The 22,347-nt window shown below is 37.5% G+C and overlaps 1 protein-coding gene across 1 annotated transcript in view; it reads right to left on the reverse strand.

The window, feature by feature from the left end:
- Nucleotides 1–22,347, reverse strand: part of KIAA0825 (KIAA0825 ortholog) — a 525,573-nt gene that overhangs the window by 344,902 nt on the left and 158,324 nt on the right. The window contains exons 12-13 of the mRNA XM_066381842.1: nucleotides 19,521–19,703; nucleotides 8,933–9,043 (exon numbers count right to left, since the gene is read on the reverse strand). Of these exons, the coding sequence (XP_066237939.1) occupies nucleotides 8,933–9,043; nucleotides 19,521–19,703 (294 nt within the window). The remainder of the gene's footprint in view (nucleotides 1–8,932; nucleotides 9,044–19,520; nucleotides 19,704–22,347) is intronic.

Raw genomic sequence — 22,347 nt, forward strand, 5'->3', positions numbered from 1 at the left:
GGGGACCCCTGCTATCCACTGCGCCACCACAGGTCAGGCCCATTTCTTTTTTTTTTTAAACCCATGTTGCCAACTTTTTTTTTTTTAGATTTCTTTGTTTATTCATTTTAGAGAGGAGAGGAGAGAGGAGAGAGAGGGGGGGGGGAGGAGCAGGAAGCATCAACTCCATGTGCCTTGATCAGAGAAGGGCAGGGTTTTGAACTGGCAACCTCAGCATTCCAGGTCTATGCTTTATCCACTGCACCACCAGCAGGTCAGGCAAATATCCCATTTCTAAAAATATAATTTTAATTTAAAAAATAATATTACATTTCAGTCATCAGTCTTGGACTACCTCTAAAGTACTAATCTAGCACCTGAGCCCATGGACACTAGTGAATCACTCAGCCACTCCTTTTGAAGTGGAGAAGTCATCTCTCCAGAGCCTTTAACTATTAATTAATATCCTGTTTCTTAGATTCAGATCAAGAAAGTTCTCCCTTGGCATCGTACTTCTGATAAGAGCAGAGACCCAATGAGAAAGCAGTTCAATATTCTTTACACTTTATCACATTTATAGTGGTTCCTTCAAACAAGTTTAGATAATTGATAAAATCTGAAACTTTCTGAAAATACAGCTCTTTACTAACAGCTGTATTGTGTGTGTGTGTGTGTGTGTGTGTGTGACAGAGACAGAGGGAGTCAGAGAGAGGGACAGATAGGGACAGATAGACAGGAAGGGAGAGAAATGAGAAGCGTCAATTCTTTGTTGCGGCACCTTAGTTGTTCATTGATTGATTTCTTATATGTGCCTTGACTAGGGGGCTACAGCAGACTGAGTGACCCCTTGCTCGAGCTGGCGACCTCGGGGTCCTGAACCTGGGTCCTCAGCATCCCAGTCCGACGCTCTATCCACTGTACCACACCGCCTGGTCAGGTACTAACAGCAGTATTGATTGTTCAATAAGTACCTATGTTATGAGTGCCATGTAGGAACATTAGTTAACTTAAACCTCAAGACTATGCCATAGAGTATCTCAGATGTTAAAGAAATAAGATGTTTCATAATACAAGAAGTAGAAAACGATATTGCATGCTGTTTTCAAGTAGATCAATAAGATTGTAATGTATGTATGTCTCAATTTCCTCAGCAAAATAAACAGTTTCATATAGTACAGGAAAACTGAAACTCATATAGCTTAACTCATTTTCCAAGATCACAAAATCACACAAGTCTACAAACCATGTCTAACGTGAAAACCTGTAGTTGTCGTCTATTATCTCACTGCTGGTTCCAGTGCTACGTTCTTACCTTTAAACCATAATAGAAAAAAAGAGCTATGAATAGATATGAACCTTAAGATGTCTAGGTCCATCGATTACCTAGTTCATTTGACATTTTCACTTCTTTTAATAACTGCTCCATAGGCATATGACTTTCTCTCTGAAAATCTTTGCAAGGATCCAACTGCTTGTCCATCCACACTCAGGAACAGCTACTTAAGAGGTTTGGTGTTAAACAGCTCTCATTACTCTCTCCTGCCTGTTGGCTCCATGTCAAAGCTTGGCACTTCATCAGAGTAGCTCTCTAAGCTACTTTTCTCAGTCCTGGGGAACAGCTGTCAGCAGCAGCGGGGAGACCAACACCCTTTTATTCATCCTCCTCCCCAGATGTCCTCTCTACAGGAAACTAGAAGCTACCTCCTCAATAAGACCATACCTCATAACTGAGCTTTACCACTCAGATCAAATGTTTGAAAAGAGCTAAAGGTACCTCTTAATGTGGTAATATGTAACACGATAATCCTTTGAACACATTTGTTTCTTCATTCACTCAACTAATATTTTTGGGCCAGTGTCTCTGTGCCAGGCCATGGAGACACAACAGTAAACAAAATCCAGTACCTATTTTTTATGGAATTTAGATAATATGTGTATAGTTCAAATTATCATACAAATAGATATAAAGTTACAATTATGAAAACTCAGTGCAGGAAAAGCAAAAGATGCTATTAGAAGATGTAGTAAGAAGTGAACTATTTAGATTTGGGGATGATGAAAGGCTCTCCTACAGAAGGCACACTGGAGCTAAGAGAGGAAGGTAGATGGTATCAGTTAGGAGAAGGAGGAAGAAGACATTTCAGAGAACAGGGAAAGTATGTGTAAAGATCGTAGGGCATAAAGAAACATGGCATGGCTAGAACAGGTAAAAAGGCTAATGTATAGAATCTCAGGGTAGTGAGTTATCAGAAGAGTTTGCATATAAGATCTATGTAGGTCTTATAAGCTAGGATAAATTTTGTGTATAGTATTTAAGGAAAAGGGAAATTCATGGAAGGTTTGGGGGGGGGTTGTTTGTTTTTGTTTCTGGGATTTTTTTGAGAGAGAGGAAGAGAGGGGTGCAAAGAAAGAGAGAGAGAGAAGCATTGACTTGTTTGTCCAAGTAGCTGTGCACCTGTTGATTGCTTCTTATCTGTGCTCTGACAGGAACTCGAACTGGTGACCTCGGGATGAAGCTGGTGACCCTGGAATCAAGCCGGTGACCTTGGCTCTCCAGGATGACGCTCTATTCACTGTGCCACTGGCCAGGGCATGTAAGGTTTTTAAGCCATATGTATGAAATGATAAAATTTAGTTTTGAAGTTGGATTTAGGTTTCAGAAATCTCTGGCTGCAGTTTGGAAAACACTGCAAATGGGAGTCAACATATATAAGAGAAGAAAAGTAGGAGGTCATTGCAGTAATTGGGAGAGAGTTGATGGTTTGGACTAAGGAAAGGTGGTGCTATGGCTAGAAGATATTAGGGGCTGAAACTATCGAGACTTAGTAATGTCTTGGATATAGTAGGATAGAAAGAGGGAGGTATTTAGGTTGCTTCCTAGGTTTCTGGCTTGTACAACTGCATGGAAGTACCGTTAGCCAAAACAGGGAATAAAGAGAAGAGGATCAGATTGGAGGGAATATCATATGTTTAGTTTGGGCCATGTTGAGTTTGAGGTGTCTTCGCGATCTCCAGGTGAAAAAGTCAAGCATTCTGTATGGTTGGCACCCATGGATATATGAGTCTGTAGTTCTAGGAGAGCTTAAAATCAGATATGAATTTGAGTCACATAGGAAGTACATGAAGCCAGGAGTGTGTATGACTTCACCTTGAAAAAACTCTTTGATAGAACTCTAAAGATGTTCCATATTTAACAGCCAGGTCAAAGCAGATGAACCAGCCAAGAAGACAGGGAAACAGAAATAGGAAATGAAGAGAAAAATAGTCAGAATACCTCAGAAGAGTGTGTCTCAAGATAGAGGAAGTAGACAATGGGATTGCATGCTGTTAAGGTTACTAAGATTGTATTCCTCACCAAAATGTAGCTTTTTAAGGAAAAGATCTTTGTCTCAAACTTCATTGTCTAACTTTCCTCTTCCCATTAATACATAGCACAATGCCTTACCTGGACAAAATATTTTAAATGCATTTATTGAAATAATAAACACACACAATTTGGTGAAATGAATAAAAGAAAAGACCCATATAGCATACAATATAATGAAGTCAAAGAAAGCTTAATATATTTAAGGAAAGAAAAAATGTATATAAATCTAAAACAGGATTACATTTAGTAAAGGCATATAGAAACAAAAGCATAGTAGAAATAAATATCTACAGTTCAAACTGGACTGGCCACGAGTCAAAAAATCATGTTGTTATCATAAAGGAAAATGAGCATGGTAAAATGAATGGACTGTTTACTCACACTGATTATGCTCATTGGATTCAGTGTGCAGTTATGACCTACTTAGCTAGAAGAGACCTGAAAGATATTTGGAAATATTTAAAAATAAGCAAGATGAAAGTATGGAAAATAATAAAAAACATTATATGCATCTCAGTATAATTGACTAAGATAGTATTCTGTCTAGAACACTTACACAAAAGCACAGTATAGTGCCACAGGATTAACCTTGAGATTAATATATTCTCCACATGCCTTAGTTTAATCTATATGAAACTGATTATCCTTTCTAAATCAACTCACATTGTTAGCCTATATTATTGCTAGGGATAATGAATACAGTACATTTTACCTACTGCTTTGAAAATACGTTTACTTTCCCTAAAGCAAAGTCTGTTAAATTCTGCTCCAGGGGTTCTGGGAGAACATGAAATTTCTGTTCTTACCAATTTCTATACTTCATAGTTTTCTCCTGTAATCCTATGGACAAAAATATGGCCCATACAACTGTTTTTGCATTTGTAACTTTTATTTTAAGTCGTAATTTCATCTCCTTCTTGCTCTATTTCTTTCTTCTCATCTACTTTTAATTTGTTAGCTTAATATATTTAATACTGTTAAAAGCTGATGGAAATCCTTTCTGAAACAATGCACAGGTAGAAATAAGCAAATAGATGAAAAAATTACAAAGATGCTCCATAATACTGAATACTCCAGAAAACTCTCCTCTAAGCCTCTCCCTTTCAAAAAAGAAACGCCCAACATATTTTTAGCTCATCTTCATCTGACCCAGCTATTTTCCTGAACAGTCCAGTGTAGTTGCTAAGGTGAGAGAGACGGATGGAAAGGTGGGGATTTTTAGGGTCATATGATGGTGGTCTAGGAGTTCCCACTGCAATGTCTAACAAATGCCAATCAATGACTTGAATTATTTAGAAACTATTTTTATTGTTGTTCTGGGTTCCTCTGACTATATCACTGTTCTGAACATGTTGGATCATAAGTCGCATGGACCATGTCTTTCTAAGCAAATTATGTAGACCTGCTAGACAATAATTGTTAGAAAGTATTGTACTCAGCATAGGGAGGCTCATACTATACGTTGCAATGAGAGACAGGACATTCTGGGAGAAAAACTATGTGTATATAAGGGCTGGATTCAATAATAACCAACAAATAAAAGTTAAAGGTATGAAATAACAGTATCTAAAGACTAGCAGGGAGCCTGGCAGCTGGAGCAGAGAAAACTGTTACACGTTGCAGGAGATAAGCCAGGAATAGGCAATGTGAGTGAAACAGAAGCAACTATAGCTTCTTGAGCTTGAGACTAATAGAATAAAAACAGTATCTTAAAAATGGTAAATAACAGTCAAATGGACGAAGGTTGTAATGGGTTGGAAAGAAAGGATGGCTCGAAGAGAACTTTGGAGGAAGAGTCAGCTGAAGAGGATGACACTCTAGGTCATGAACAGGCCAGGAAGCAGCTCAACATGGAAACTGTACTCAAGTTTCTGTCCTCAAAGTGTTGAATGAAGAATAATGATACTCCTAGGAAAAGATACCATGCATGGAAGACAGAGGAAGAGTAGGAGGAAAGATCAGTTGAAGACATTATATTGGGTTTCTAGTAATACAGTGGGTCATTCAAGAAATATGGGCAGCTGGACATATAAAGTTTGGGTAAGGCAAGTGCTCAGAGCTAGAATGCAGAGCTAGAAAGCATCTGTACAGACGTTAGAAAGTGAGCCACGCAAAAGAGCAATAAAATAAGATTTCTTTTAAATTTTAAAAAGTTATCATTTTTGTTTGTTTGTTTTTATTATTTATTTTTGGATTTTATTTATTCATTTTAGAGAGAGGAGACAGAGAGAAGAAGATAGAGAAGGGGGGAGGAGCAGAAAGCATCAGCTCCCATATGTGCCTTGACCAGGCAAGCCCAGGGTTTCAAACCAGCGACCTCAGCGTTCCAGGTCAACACTTTACCCGCTGCACCACCACAGGTCAGGCTAAAAAGTTGTTATCTTAATAAAATAAAATAAAATAAAATAAAATAAAATAAAATAAAATAAAATTGTCCTGTTGTAAGAAATTTGGGAAATATAAAGAACTACATAGAGAAAAATTAAAATTGTTTGCCACCCTATCATACAAAGATAAAAACTATAAATTCTCTAGTATGTACCTTTTCAATGTTTGTTTTTATAAATACATTTTTAATGCTCTATGCAATTTAGGATGTCTCAATACTTCTGAAATGTATCCCACCCTCCAATAACTGTTTATCCTCTGGGAAATAGAGCTTGTCTTGTCCTGCAAGTTTGGGGAATCAACATGCTAGATCCCTCCCGTGGAGACAAACACTATACATTAGTATAACGGAGGCCACACAAAGGAGCATCATAAAAACGACTGTAGCCTGCCCAAGGAGTGGTGCAGTGGACAGAGAGCATCAACCAGAGATGCTGAGGACCCACGTCCGAAACCCTGAGGTTGCTGCTTTGAGCACAGGCTCATCCAGCTTGAACACAGGATCACAGACATGAGCACATGGTTGCTGGTTTGAGTCCAAGGTCACTGGGTTAAGCAAGGGCTCGCTGGCTGGGCTGGAGCCCCTCCAGTCAAGGCATATATGTGAAGCAATCAATGAGCAACTAAAGTGACACAAATACAAGTTGATGCTTCTCATCTCTCTCCCTTCCTGTCTGTTTGTGCCTCTCTCTCTCTCTCTCTCTAAAAAAAAAAAAGAAAGAAAGAAAAGACTATATGTACGGGTACCTAACAATCTTATTTTTTATGCACACCTGTTAACATGCCGCTGAACTGCTCTCCCTTTGAAAGGTGGAAGTGTAGTTGTCAGGAGCTTGGACTTTGAAAGGGACAAACCTAGGTTCCAAGTCTGCCTCCCAACTATGCTCTCTTACTACTTCACTCTCCACAAAACAGTGCTTGAGTACTTACCTCACAGACCCATGTGAGGTTTGAGATCACACACACACACACACACACACACACACACACACACACACAGCACTTGGCATGTCTACTATACAATGCACTCTAAAACCTGGGCCAATTTTGATGATGTCATAATTACTAACCTACAGTTTCCCCTTAACTATAAATCACAATTATTTGTCATTTAATATTTTTTAAATCAACCTCTTTAATAACTCCACATTAGCCAATCATATGACTATCCCATAATTGATTTATCCAATTCCATACCATGGGATATTTATTTTCATTTTTTTCTTTCACAAACAAGGCTTCCATGAACATCCTTACATATGAAACTTTGTCAACAGTTCTGATTAATTTGTTATGATTGATTCCTGGAAATAAAATTGCTGGATAAAGGAGCATGAATATTTTTAATGTTTTTGATACAGCTTAATATACTGCCCTCTAGAAAGCTTGTATCAAATTTCATTTCTACTATGCATTTCTACCCTATGCTTTAATCTTTCTGTTAGGATAACGATGGAAATCAGTTACTATACAGAGCAGAAAGTCTTACTACATTTATGTTTGTGTAAGGTAGAGAAAAAAGAAAGAAATTATAAGAAGTAGCTTTTTGAAAGCTAGAAACCCATTTTTCCACTGCCTTTCCAGGTCTCTTGCTGTACTAAAGGGGGTTAAGCCTAAAGACAGAAGTCTTACAGAGCAATACCTAAAAGGAGCATAACTCCAATGGTTATAGATTAAAATAAAAGCAGGTAGCCTGACCAGGTGGTGGCGCAGTGGATAGAGTGTCGGACTGGGATGCGGAAGACCCAGGTTCAAGACCCCGAGGTCGGCAGCTTGAGCACAAGCTCATCTGGGTTGAGCAAAAAAAGCTCGCCAGCTCGGACCTAAGGTCCCTGAGCAAGGGGTCACTCGGTCTGCTGAAGGCCCACGGTCAAGGCACATATGAGAAAGCAATCAATGAACAACTAAGGTGTCACAATGAGAAACTGATGATTGATGCTTCTCATCTCTCTCCGTTCCTGTCTGTCTGTCCCTATCTATCCCTCTCTCTTACTCTCTCTCTGTCCCTGTAAAAAAAAAAAAAAAAAAAGATAAAAGCAGGTAATGGAAATAGAGTAAAGCAAATGTAAAAATAACATATAGAACAAATATATTTAGAAGTCTGGAAACTCATCAAAATGGGCAGGTTGTTTATTTAACTCATACTATAAAAGATCCAGTTGTTACTTTTCCAATAATGAGTATGAAAAAGTTGACTTTTTAGTTCTCAATGATATAAGTGTACATTTACATGCAAGGGGACAGAGTATTGAGAGTATTCCACTTCTAGAAATCATTCATAAGGAATTAATCAGAGATGTTGAAAAAATTTTACATATAAGTGAATTAACAACAATACAATGGGGTCTTTGAAGGTAGGGTCTATGTCTCATTGATGTTGGAGTCCCCATTACCTATCTGAGGATAGGCACATAATAAGTAAATCATATATGTTTGCTATGTCTATAGAGACTTTCTGTATGAGCTTCTGACAACGCTCTACTTATGGATAGGACTCTTGTTTCTTGAGAGAGACAGTCAATTTAGATAGTGAAATCACTGGTAGTATATTGCCAAGATGAATTAAGAATGTATAGGGATTAACAATATCTCCTTCAGCTAAATATATAATATAGTTACTCATAGACACCAAGGAAAGATACTTTCTAAAATACATTTAGCAAAGAATCAAACTGACTTTTCACATAATGCCACAAAATGTCATCAGATTACTCTGGAAGTATATTTCATGCTTTAAATGACTTTAATATTTTAATACTGTTAATTAAATAGTAAAAGTGAATTACTGTATTCATAATTTTAAAAGTTATTCCTCCCTTAACTTTCACTAAGGCACTAAGTTAGTTACATGAATTAATCAGTTTTTCTGTCCTTTTTGATAATTAGTTGGAGAACTGCCAAATCCCCACTCATGAGTGAAGAAGGATGAATTTTTAAATGACCAGGCAATTAGCTAAAATAGAAGTAAATTTGAAAAATTAATATTTTCCACTTATGTCAGTAAAGCTATAAGTAGAATAATTTTATGAGGCTTATATCTTAGATTAATGAACTAAAAAAGTGATAAACAATACTCTTTACTTACCTATGTATTATAAAATGTTGTAAGTTCTTTTTGTGAGATGGATGGATAAAAATTCTATTCAACTTTAAAAAGAATTATAGAATAATAGATAATATCGATTTAGAGGTCCTCACCTGAGTAAAGAAGGATAGAAATGTGACAGGCAAGAAAGCCAATGTAATGGTTGCTTGAACAATGGTTTTACGGAATCTGAAGCAGAATCGTCAATGCCATGCTGAAAAGTCCTAGGAAATGAAAATAATTGTTTCAGAATATATAGGAAACATTAACTATGAAAACCATCAACACTTTTCATTCTTACTTAGTATTCAAAGGTAATGTTATTTTATGTATTGTACTAAGATAAATCCCACATAACTGGGATTTTTGTTATTAGATGACTCAGAGGCTTCTATATAACAATCTTTATATGTGGGAAGGTTACAATAAGACTATTATCATTTAAATTTTTAAAAATCTCATATTATAAAATTTTTCAAAAATAAATGTATACCACTTAATTCTCCCTCCTTGACCTGGTTCTAATAAGTGTCAATCTTTTGACATATTTGCTTCATTAAAGTAAAAATGTTTAGCATAAAATTACCACTATTTTGTCTTTAAAGTGATTTATAAAAAGAAAACAATTAATGATAATTTATAATTAATTATGTATTCTCTTATAGGTTTATAGAGAGCTTGTAAAGAAGAATTTAACTGTAAAATACATGACTATGATTTTAAAATTAAAACAATTTGGCGAGAATATCTGGTCTGCAACTAGCTTTGGAGAAGTAACTATAACATGTTTTCTAGACTGGCCCAAATTCAACAATAAATCTTGATGTAATAAAGAAAGCGTTTGTTACATAAAATCTTTGGTAGATATCTTGGTTAATAAAAATTTTATAATAACAGGAGACTATTTTCCTACATGGAGTTACGAGTGACAATGGGGCCATTTTAGAAATGGAATTGTTTGAAATGGTACTATTTCTCTCTATATAAAGTACAGGAGCAATAGCATTTTTAGATAATATGTAGAACAGAATTCTATTTTGAAAACTGTCCCTGTCTTTTCATTTCACATCCTTTTTATATCTTTGCATTTTCTAATTTTGACCTCTCTCCTAATTGTCTCGCCAAATAAAACACCTTTTAATTAAATATACTTAGACATTTTCTTGACTTTTAATATATCACCTCCTGTTTGAAAGTCATTTTTTTCTCACTAATATTCAAAACAGAACAAAATCTTCAAATAGATTTCAAAATCAGGCTGTCATATAGCCATTCCATGTCTCCCATGGTGTGAACTAGAGAGGTAAGCAGAAAAGGTGATCAGGATACCAGGATATACGTTTGTAGGGAGTCTGGACTCTGTACCAGCAGTGAGGATTCACTGAAGAGTTTACAGCGTGGGAGTAATACCACCAACTTCACATTTTAGAAAAACCACTTGAGCACTGATGAGGAGAATAGACTGAAGAGGATCAAGCCTGGAGGAAGGGAGATAATAAAGATGATAGGCTAGGCAGAAAAGAACAAGGTCCTAGGGTAAGAAACAGAAGAGACAACAGGAGGAAAATGTAAAACTAAATTAAAGTAATAGTCATCTACTAATGACATGTGCTTGGGAAAGACAGAGGGAAAGGAGTAAGGGTAAAGAAGATGCAGAAGATGATTTGCAGGCATTTTACATAAGTTTTAGATATGTTGAGGGAGTTGCTGACAGTTAAAGTACATCCAAAAAAAGGCATACAATAGGAATTTGGGTTTATTAATCTAGAATATATAAGAGATATCTGGGTTGAAGGTATTGATGTGGAAGTCATTAGCATAATGGTGAAGCCATAGGAATGGGTGAATTCACCCATAGGAAGAGTATAAAATGAAAAGGCGGTCAAGGAAAAAACCCTTAAAACACCAATTTTAAACGGGGGAGGTAAGAAAAAATAGCACAAATGAAAGCAAGAAGAAATAATTGAAGAATCAAAGGGCCAGGAGACAGAGATGTTACAGCAGCCAAAGGAAGAGAAATGGTAATAGTGTCAACAGCTGCTGAGAGAATCAAGACAGAGAAACAAGTATTGGAGTTAGTGTTTGGGCATGCGTACACGACTGGCCCACACTGTCTGTTTAGCAAGGTGAGAGAAAAGTGCAGTGATGCAATTATACTGAGAGTCTAAAAGATGAGTGTATTGAGTGAATGGTCATGTAAAAGTGGAGACAATGAGCACACACTACATTTCAGGAGGGAAAAACAGTAGTAAAGAAGGAATAAATTTTAATACAAGAGAAGATGGGGGAAGAACCAGAAGATAGAAAGAATATTCTAACATGGTGGGGTAGGACCTAACTGTGGTCAAAAGCTCAAATGAAAAACCTTTGTTGGGGAAAGAGATATACTGATCATCTTACCAAAGGATATAGTAATGAGTAGGCACCATTACTAAGAATGGAGATGAGAAGTTAAGTGCATTCACAATGGTGTTTTCTCAGAGAAGTACGTGCAGGAGCAAGGCCATCGCCTAATAAATAGTGGGATGGAGGTGGTGGAGGGTTTGGCCAAACAGAGAATGGAAGAGGAAGCTACTCAGAGAATGGACAAGGTGGGATTGTCAAAAGATATAAAAGGACAGTTGAGTGATTGTCACTAGCAGTGTTCCAGTGTCAGGCTAAAGAGGCCAAGAAAGAGACGGAGCAGAGGAAAAACTACAAGAGCCAGGTGCTAGGAGGAGGTGGGTTTGAGCATAATATGAGAGGAGATTCTCAAGGGGTCTAGAAGGAAAGCAGTGACAGAGTTGGGGAAAACAAGGTGATGAGATGGGGGACTTGGTGAGAGAGCAGGAGGAACTGGAGACTAGGATAGCCTCTTCTTACTTTTCTGCCCACTTCTTTGAGCCCGTTGCATAAATTCCTGAGTGCCCAGTTATCTGGGAACCATCTAATTTCTCTAAGAATAAATACTTTTCCTGGAATGCTCTCTCTGTCATGTTAGGTAGTCACTAAAGAGTACTTAGAGGCAGTACATGGGCACATGCAAAAGCTCTGCAGCCAGAGAGCCTGGGGTTGGATCTTGACCGTGCCTTTTATTAGATGTGTAATTAGATGTGTTTTTCAATCTATTTACCTTCGGTATTCTCACTAGTAAAATGAGAATAATAATAATGATCACCTCACAGGCTCTGTATGATGATTATGATAATATGTATAAATTATTTAGCCAAGTACCTTGTATATAATAAGGGTTCAACATATGTATGGCATTATCAGTATGACAATAGTTGCAAATACTCCTGAAGAAGGTCTATGACCATCTCAAAACTGACATGAAATTGCTAAAAGTCTAAGTGGTTGCTTAGTCACAGTTTTAGCCTTAAGATTAGAAAAAATAATGCAGGATCTAAATAATAATGGAATGGTACTTGTGCCCAAATCTCTTAGACTACAAACCACTGGCAATGCAATACTTTCCAGAACATTTCTGCTGGCACCAAACCTCTTGTACGCCACCGATGGTTTTCCAGGTGTCCTGGTAATAGTGAGGTTATTTGGGTATAAGAAATGTTATGGCAGATGTTTATAGTCTCAGAGGGGGTGGGATATGTATGAGCATTTAATTCCACAGCAAGATCTCAAATTAGTTTCATTATTCTGGAGAGTATAACAGGGTGAAAATTGGCACACAAGCCTCAATGGGGGAATAAAATGATGAGCTAGCTATTAGGTAACCTCTAATGATGTTTTGGTATACAGTTAAAAGAGAGCACACTCTAAATAATTCATAGTGTAGAGTAAGATATAATTGTAGGAGCCAAGAATTATATTTTCCACCAAACATAAAAGAATTTTGATATAGCAAACTTAAATACTCCTTTAAAAATAAGTAATTGTCTATAGTTTGGAGCAGAATACATTTATTCACATTCCCACATTAGCATATTGTGAAGGTGGCTTTGTTAAGGAATAAAAATGAATTTGGAGAAATTACCTTGCTTTTGCCTTTCTTCTAACATCAACTAACCCAAAGCCCACCCCTCTCATTAATATCATGCTGCCTCTCTGGGCTCATCACACCGCACCACTCGAGGACTCTACCCCAGATTCAGTTTCTTGGTTCTCTGATCTACAATTATGCTATATCTTCCTTCCTTTTTGCATTAACAAATCTGATTAATTCCTTGGGTTTATGTAGCCAGCTGCTAGAATGAAATAAATCCAATGTGCACAAAAAGTGAGAGCAAGTGATAAGCTAAAGAACTGGCTGGTTTTTATGCTTCTCTTGTGCTACCCTGCTTTGGCTGCCCTCCCAGAAGAACTGGGTCTCCATACATGATGCTAATGAAATAAACCTCCAAGATGGAAACAAGGGAGTCCAAGGGACAGGCTGGATATCTTGATCATCTGTGCCTACCATAGTGCCTGAGCCATTAAAGGTGCTCACTAAATAAAAATACCAAGAAGTAGAATCAGTTTGAAACTGAACTATTAGAGGGCCCTGGAATATTTGAGATAACTGAGGATATGTGAACTTCTCTGAATGCTTTAAAATCACAGACAACTAAGGATGAATATGTAGAGAAAACCAAATTCAACCTACTTTACCATTTTTTTTGTTCATTCTTAAAATTTTTTTTTTTTGTATTTTTCTGAAGCTGGAAAGGGGGAGAGACAATCAGACAGACTCCAGCATGCGCCCGACGGGGATCCACCCGGCACTCCCCCTAGGGGCGAAGCTCTGCCCACCAGGGGGCGTCGCTCTGCCGCGATCAGAGACACTCTAGCGCCTGGGGCAGAGGCCAAGGAGCCATCCCCAGCGCCCGGGCCATCTTTGCTCCAATGGAGCCTTGGCTTTGGGAGGGGAAGAGAGAGACAGAGAGGGAGGAGGGGGGGTGGAGAAGCAAATGGGCACTTCTCCTGTGTGCCCTGGCCGGGAATCGAACCCGGGTCCCCCGCACGCCAGGCCGACGCTCCACCGCTGAGCCAACCGGCCAGGGCCTCATTCTTAAATTTTATTTGTTTTGATATAAGTTTCTATTTTTTGTAAATTTTGTGTCCTTTCTATTGAATTTATTGGGGTTACACTAGTTAACAAAATTATACAGGCTTGCCTGACCTGTGGTGGCGCAGTGGGATAAAGCGTCGACCTGGAACACTGAGGTTGCAGGTTCGAAACCCTGGGCTTGCCTGGTCAAGGCACATATGGGAGTTGATGCTTCCTGCTCCTCCTCCTCCCCCTTCTCTCTCTCTCTCTCTCTCTCTCTCTCTCTCTCTCTCGCCCCTCTCTCTAAAAATCAATAAATAAAATATTTTAAAAAATTATACAGGCTTCAGGGGCTCAATTCTACCACACACCATCTGTACACTGTATCACGTATTTAACACCCCAAGTCAAGTCTCCTCCATCACCATTTATCACCCTTAAATCACCGCTTCACTTGCATAAACCAGTGCTATAAATAGTTGCCTAAATTTCATTAAGTGAGAGAAATCAAGGTACACTTGGAGTAAAATATGGTTCCCCACATTTCTCTTGCCCACCTGGCTTGTGTTTGTCATAATAAAAATAACTCATTGAGGTTAGAAAATGATGATTTAAAGTTAGAAAAGGACTGGCACAATGCTTGGCCTATAACTATAACCATAGTAAATACTTGTTAAAATAAAAGTATGAATAAAAGTTATTGGCAGACCTGATTATAGAAAGGAAGGTACATTTTGGGAGTCCTGTGAAAAGAGCAGTGTTGTGTGGTACACAGCGAAAGCCAAGGGCACGCTGAGAACTGAACATGTGGTGGAGAGACAGAACATGACTTTACCCACGAGAGTAGAGCAGAAACCAGGCAGTCAAAGGTTCAGAGCACAGGTCCTCTAAAAGCTAATTACTAGACTTTCACCAATGTTTTCACCCTAGTAGGCCCACACATGCAGTTATTTATTTTTAGTTTTTGGTTTCTTTAAATAGAAATTTCCCCTTAAAATAATGTTTAGAGGGAAGAGGTACAAAGGGAATCGTTTAATCTAAACAAAATGGCTAAGACAAAAAACTTCACTTTCTGGATCATTTTGCATCCTGCTAGTTTTCTATTCCTATTTCACTCAGTCATTATTCATTTTTAGCAGATTATTTATTATATATTAGAGAGATACAATTCATGTTCCACAAAATCTACCCATTTTAAGTGTACAACTAAATGAATTTTGAAATATTAAGAGTTGTGAAACCGTCACCTCTGTCTACTTAAAAACATTTCCTTAGCCTCAGAAAAAACCTGTGTCCATCAGACGGTATAACCATTCTTACTTTCTCGCAGCCCCTGGGAAACCACTCACCCACTTCCTACGTCTATGGATTTGCCTGTTCTGGACATTTCTAGTAAATGGAATCATACAATTTGTATGCTCTTATATCTTGTTTTTTCCACTAAGTTTGTTTTTTGAGGTTCACTCTTGTTGTAGCATCTATCAAGACTTCATTTCTTTTTATTGCTAAATAATAACCGACTGCGAATATGCCACACTCTGTTAACCATTCATCTGGGTTCTCTCCACTTTGTGCTGCAATGAAAAATGTTGCTAGGAATGTTTGTGCACAAATCTTTGTATGGACATATGTTTTCATTTCTTTTAGATATAAACTTAAAGTAAAATTGCTGGGTCATACGACCATATGTTCAAGATTTTACTTATGCATACTCTATGCTTACCATTTTGAGGAACTACCTAACTGATTTTCCCCAAAGTTTGCCAGACATTCTAAAGCAGTGGTCCCCAAACTTTTTTGGGCCAGGGACTGCTTTAATGTCAGAAATTATTTTCATGGACCGGACTTTAGGGTGGGACGGATAAATGTATCACGTGACCAGATAAATGTATCACGTGACAGAGACAAGCATCAAAAATGAGTCTTTAGAGCGTCGGCCTAGCGTGCGGAGGACCCGGGTTCGATTTCCGGTCAGGGCACACAGGAGAAGCGCCCATTTGCTTCTCCACCCCTCCGCCGCGCTTTCCTCTCTGTCTCTCTCTTCCCCTCCCGCAGCCGAGGCTCCATTGGAGCAAAGATGGCCCGGGCGCTGGGGATGGCTCTGTGGCCTCTGCCTCAGGCGCTAGAGTGGCTCTGGTCGCAACATGGCGATGCCCAGGATGGGCAGAGCATCGCCCCCTGGTGGGCAGAGCGTCGCCACATGGTGGGTGTGCCAGGTGGATCCCGGTCGGGCGCATGCGGGAGTCTGTCTGACTGTCTCTCCCTGTTTCCAGCTTCAGAAAAATGAAAAAAAAAAAAAAAAAAAAAATGAGTCTTAGACAGATGTAACAGAGGGACCACTGTGCTAAAGGTATAAAATGAAGTTTTAGAACAACATGTTCTGTTTTGTGAGGGACAGTGAAATAGCCTTTTTTAAAAAAAATAAATAGACTAAAAAGACTGTAACCTCATAAGGCCTAGCATGAGTTTGAAACTAACAAACACAGCCTTGAAACACTCTGGAATTTAGTGATTCAGATGCCATATGAGTGTCAGACACCAAGGGAACCCCAACATAGGTCTGCTGCTCTTGGCCTAGTGATCCACATTCTGATCTATTTCTGAGGACTTCAGCCTTTGCCTGGTATGTTGCATATGCTTCCATGCTATTAAATGTTAAAACACTGAAGACAGTCGATTTTCAAAGAATTTCCACTTTAGGAATTTTATATGATACATCAAAACATTTTTAAATTTATCATTAAAATTTTTATGACTTTACTAAATTATTAAGGACAGATATTTTCTCTTGCTCACTGTTGTATCCCTTGTGCCTAATCATAGGGGCAAGAAAGGCAACAACATTTGTTGAATTGAGACTAAATTGCATTTACTTAATATTCTAAGAATGAATGTTTAATTTGCTATGTAAAAATTAAAACTAACATTCTGTGCAAGCAAAATGTAATATGAAACTACTGTCTGGGTGTGTGTGTGTGAATGCCGGTTGACTAACACTTCTGAATGTGCAGTTTAACGCCTTTACAAAGTACTACAAATGATAAGCACTTTGGAAATACATGGCAAATATTTTATGTTTCAGCAGGTCTCTTTCCCTAGTGGGAAAACCTAAAGTATTCCTTTTTCAACATTCTAAAAGAAATCTACAAAGGAAAGTTAAAAAAGAACACACATTTTTGCAAACAGTTTTATTCTTCCTGAAAAGATTTTAAAACCATGTATTCCTGCCCTGGGATTTAGTGGTGCTACACTAAGCTCTGAGAGGAAACACATTCAGTTCCTGTGTCAGAACTAGCTGAAATAAAGGCCATCGTCTTCTAAAAAGGCACATCACAGAGAGTGACAAATGTCAGGTGTGGTTTATAAAAATATCAATGCTATCAACATCTGATTGTTACTTTTCACTAATTACTCAAAACGCGCAGTTTAAATTTTTAAGGTGAGATAGAATAAGGTCTTTTTAAAAAATACTAATAATATGACAAAATAAGTCCATAAGGTTCTTATAATGCATGTACATTCCCCTCCCCCAATTGGTGAGAACACACTGTACTGTGGATTTCTTTGCCAAGACAAAGCAAAAGCAAACTATATTTCCAAGATTAGATTTGTACTCTTGGAAAACAATTATAAAATTTAAATTAACATGAATGTACAAAATTTGTAAAAATTTTTACAGAGTAAGAACTATTAAAAAGGAAATTAAAATATATCAAGATTTTTGTTCATGCTTCAAAGCAATTAATTATAGTTTTCTGTTTTATATTGAGAAAAACCAGAGGCAGTGTATGGTGTAAAATGTTCTATAATCCTGGTTGAAATTAGCAATTTAAATTTGTTGAATGAGGTTACAGTGCAATATCTAATGTACAAATCACAGAGATCTGAGCACTTACTTGCACAATTGTTTGAAATGCCATAGGTTAACAATAATGAATGTATGTTGTATTGCTATTATTAAAATATGCAATCCTTGATAATAATTTATTTGTTTTACAAATGCATTGGGGGTTAATATTTTTCTATTTATCTGTGACAAACCATGAAATTCAATATTGCTCACCATGACCAATCCATGAAATTTGTCAACTTTGTTCCTGATTTTCACAGGGCCTTACTCTTAGATGAAATGACCTATTGAACTAAAAAAGCACAACAATTTTTTCTTCTATGGTAAATCAATGTAGTTCACTAGGATTTACTATGGGCTTCAGACCTTGAGCTTTTTATGATTATGAATCATTATGTACTTAATCCTAAACTTCTAGTATTTATCTCACCATTTCTCTACCTTTCTCTAGGAATTCTCTATTTCTAAAACTGTTTTTCAATGTAGAAGAAATGATCTATAAACAATGGGTTAGTTGAAAGTTGGTGAACAGTGAGTGAAAATTATAAAGAAATTAGAATCAGTTTTTAATTACTCTTATAATTTCTAACACAAAAGTCTCAAAATTTTCTGAAAATCAAGATTTATATATTGCTCTTACCAGAGTATTAAAAAGGAAATAACTTTTTACCTAGTTTATTATACAAAATAGAAATACTGTATGTATAATTTTTACTATCCAAGAAATAATAATATTCAATTATAGTCTTTCAAGATGAAGTGACTATTTTGAAGGAGGGTTTAAGAAAAATTATATTACTATTTTATTATAAGATCTCCAACCTTTCTATATTACAAATCTGAATCTTTCCCTAAATCTTATTTATTTAGCTAAGTAAATTACACCAACATTTTAAGGATGTAATTGCTTAGTTCTATTTGCACTTCCCATTATTAGTTCAGACACGAGAGCCTAACACTAAGAATGCAAATCTATGGTAGATTCTGACATGTGGAACCATTAGGTCTCTTCCAGATTGCACATATTTTAGAACCATTTTTCAATTTTAATTTTTTATTAGAGCACATCACTTCACATAAAATTGAAAAAATATTTTAAAAAACAAAAGCCATTAGATTTTATTTTATTTTTCATAGAGTTTCAAGCTTTGACTGAAATAACCTGCTCATTAATATAATTTTTTTTTTTTTTTCTGAAGCTGGAAACAGGGAGAGACAGTCAGACAGACTCCCACATGCGCCCAACCGGGATCCACCCGGCACACCCACCAGGGGCGACGCTCTGCCCACCAGGGGGCGATGCTCTGCCCATCCTGGGCGTCGCCATGTTGCGACCAGAGCCACTCTAGCGCCTGAGGCAGAGGCCACAGAGCCATCCCCAGCGCCCGGGCCATCTTTGCTCCAATGGAGCCTTGGCTGCGGGAGGGGAAGAGAGAGACAGAGAGGAAAGCGCGGCGGAGGGGTGGAGAAGCAAATGGGCGCTTCTCCTGTGTGCCCTGGCCGGGAATCGAACCCGGGTCCTCCGCACGCTAGGCCGACGCTCTACCGCTGAGCCAACCGGCCAGGGCCTCATTAATATAATTTGATCATTTAAATAATTCAAATAATGAAGCTCAAAATGGTCCTGATTGCATTGGAGTCCTATCTACTGAATAGGATTGATCAAGTGAGATATCACACAGTATTAGGACTAAATTGCTTTGAGAATGAAGAAACCCCTGTTACTGTTAGTTTTGTAAAATGGCCCAATTCACAATATCAAAAACACATTTCAAAAAATTTCTACATACTACTTTACACAATTCAGTAAATAGTATGAAAATAATTTTGTTAAATCATATTTATATATCATAATAGCTACAAAGAAAATACACTTGATACTTACTGATATAATTCAGTTAATGGTGAAGCCAAAATGGCTAATGTTGTCAATAGATTATTACAATGGATATGAATTTTAAAAATTTTATCATCTATATACTCATGAGGATTCAAAAGTTTCTGTACAGATGTACAAACTGACCATAACATGTTCTCAGTGCATATTAAAATTGTTGTGACATCAAGTCTATAAGAAAGAAAAAAATATGTTAAACAAAATTGCATTTCTACTTGATATATACACTATCATCTTTATTTCTTGTACAGTATTAAACATACAGAAATATAAATATATGGTTAGATACCAGAGCTTCAAAGACCAAAGACAGAAAGCATCAAAATTAGGTTTTGAGTTTCCAGGTGTTAGACAAACCATAATTTCATTATCTTTAGGGACTGTGAGGTGTATAACAGTGAAGTGTTTTAGGAGGGCTTTTTAAATATGTATGTATAGGCCCTGGCCAATTGGCTCAGTGGTAGACAGTGGTAGAGCATCAGCCTGGCATGTGGATGTCCCGGGTTCGATTTCCAGTCAGGGCACACAGGAGAAGCGACCATCTGCTTCTCCACCCCTCCCCCTTTTGCTCTCTCTTTTTCTCTTATCCTCCTACAGCCATGGCTCAATTGTAGCAAGTTGGGTCTGGGTTAAGGATGCTTCATGGCTTCTGCCTCAGGCACTAAGAAGAGCTTGGTTGCTAAGCAATGGAGCAGCACCCCAGACAGGCAAAGCATTGCCCCCTAGTGGGCTTGGTGGGTGGATCCCTGTCAGAGTACATGCAGGAGTCTCTCTATCTCTCCTCCTCTCACTGGATTTAAAAAAAAATTATATATACATATGTTTATTTTCTATTACTGGGATACTATCCAAGAAATTCAAGAGATTTTACTTGAAATTACATTTAGTAATAGAAAAGCCAGATTAAAAGAAAATATGCTATTTTCCACATTTATTAGATAAAAAATTTCATAGCAGAACAATTTTCCTCACCTAAGTACATGCTGTCAGAAGACAGTTACAAGCTGGTCACATGTGCTTCAAGCAAGTTGGAGGTTGAGAAAAAATGACACCAGAAGCACTAACATAGAAGCCTATAGTTTCAGAAATTTCCAATAATTAATTTTTAGAAAATTGTTATCTTACTTATGTTATTTATGAATTCACTCACTCTTTCTATCTCTGAGAGTATTTGTTTTTGTTTTTGTTTTACAGAGGCAGAGAAAGTCAGAGAGAGGGACAGAGAGACAGGAAGGACAGAGATGAGAAATATCAATTCTTCATTGCAGCACCTTCGTTGTTCATTGATTGCTTTCTCATATGTGCCTTGACTGAAGGGCTACAGCAGAGTAAGTGACCCCAGCGACCTTTGGGCTTAAGCCAGCGATCATGGGATCATGTCTATGATGTCACACTCAACCCAGGGACCCCGTACTCAAGCTGGTGAGCCCATGCTCAAGCCAGATGAGCCGTGCACAGGGCAACCTCAGGGTTTTGAACTTGGGTCCTCCGTGTCCCAGTCTGACACACTTCACTGAACCACCATCTGGTCAGGCTCTATCTCTGAGTTTTAATAGGGACCGAAAGTTCTGTTTAAAGATTATTTTGGTAAAAGATTAAATTTTACTGACCTCAGTTAATCTCTTTGTTTCTATAGTTATTGAGATTTAATAGGGACCCAAAGGTCTATTCAATGATTTTTTTTTCTTGGTATACAATTAAATTTTACAAACCTCAGTTAATTTCCTCTTTTTTCTTTTATAATTCAGTGTTGAAGAAATAGAAGATGTAAACGTTGAAGTGATGAAAAGAAAAATAAGTACAAGGATTTTTTAAACGATATTTTGGTTTCATTTTATAACATATAATACCTTTATACATATATTAATAGTATATAACATATTATATATAAATCATATATATGGTGGTTGTGGTTATTTGGTAGTTGGAGGCTACTAGAATACTGAAAGCATCAATAATCACCTTTAGGAAGGTTTAATTGTAGTTTGCATCCACTTACTCTATTTTTTTTTCTTCAATTTTTTTTTGTGGCACCGTAGTTGTTCACTGCTTTCTCATATGCGACTTGACTGGGGGGGAGGGGCGGCTCCAGCAGAGCGAGTGACCCCTTGCTCAAGCCAGTGACCTTGGACTCAAGCCAGTGACCTTTGTGCTCAAGCTAGATGAGCCTGCGCTCAAACCGGTGACCTTGGAGCTTTGAACCTGGGTCCTCAGTATCCCAGGCTGACGCTCTACCACTGCACCACCTCCTGGTCAGGCTGCATCTACTTAATCTAATTGCTGATTAAACAATTACAAATCCAAAATATATGTATACTCACACGCACACAAACACAAGTCCATAATTGATTTCTACCCAAATGGTAGTTTAGGATTAAACATATAAATAAAAATATTTATTTTATATAGAAAAACTAAAGAAATATCTCTAGCTCTGCATGACACTATGTAATCACCCAGAAAATAAAACCAAAATGTCTCTATAGTACAGTTACTTAACTAAATATACTACTTATTTCATGAGCTAACAATAAATCTAGTTTCATAAACATCTCATAATGACCTGCCACCTCATAGGCAAAGTGATTTACACCACATAAATAAAAAGAATGAAGATGTTCTTTGCTCTCAAAATTTTTTCTCATCTATTATTCAGAGTTCAATTTTTGAAAGAAAGCTTGGCCAGTAATTTAAAACAGCCGGTGCAAAAGACCATATTTATGAAACACTGTAGCAGGACCTAAATGCCCTTCAAATGCAGTCTGCTTTGCAAGAGCATGATCAGGAAATTACTCCTACTGCCCCTGAGAGGGTG

Source organism: Saccopteryx leptura, chromosome 4 (genome assembly GCF_036850995.1).
Source record: "Saccopteryx leptura isolate mSacLep1 chromosome 4, mSacLep1_pri_phased_curated, whole genome shotgun sequence".
Lineage (NCBI taxonomy): Eukaryota > Metazoa > Chordata > Mammalia > Chiroptera > Emballonuridae > Saccopteryx > Saccopteryx leptura.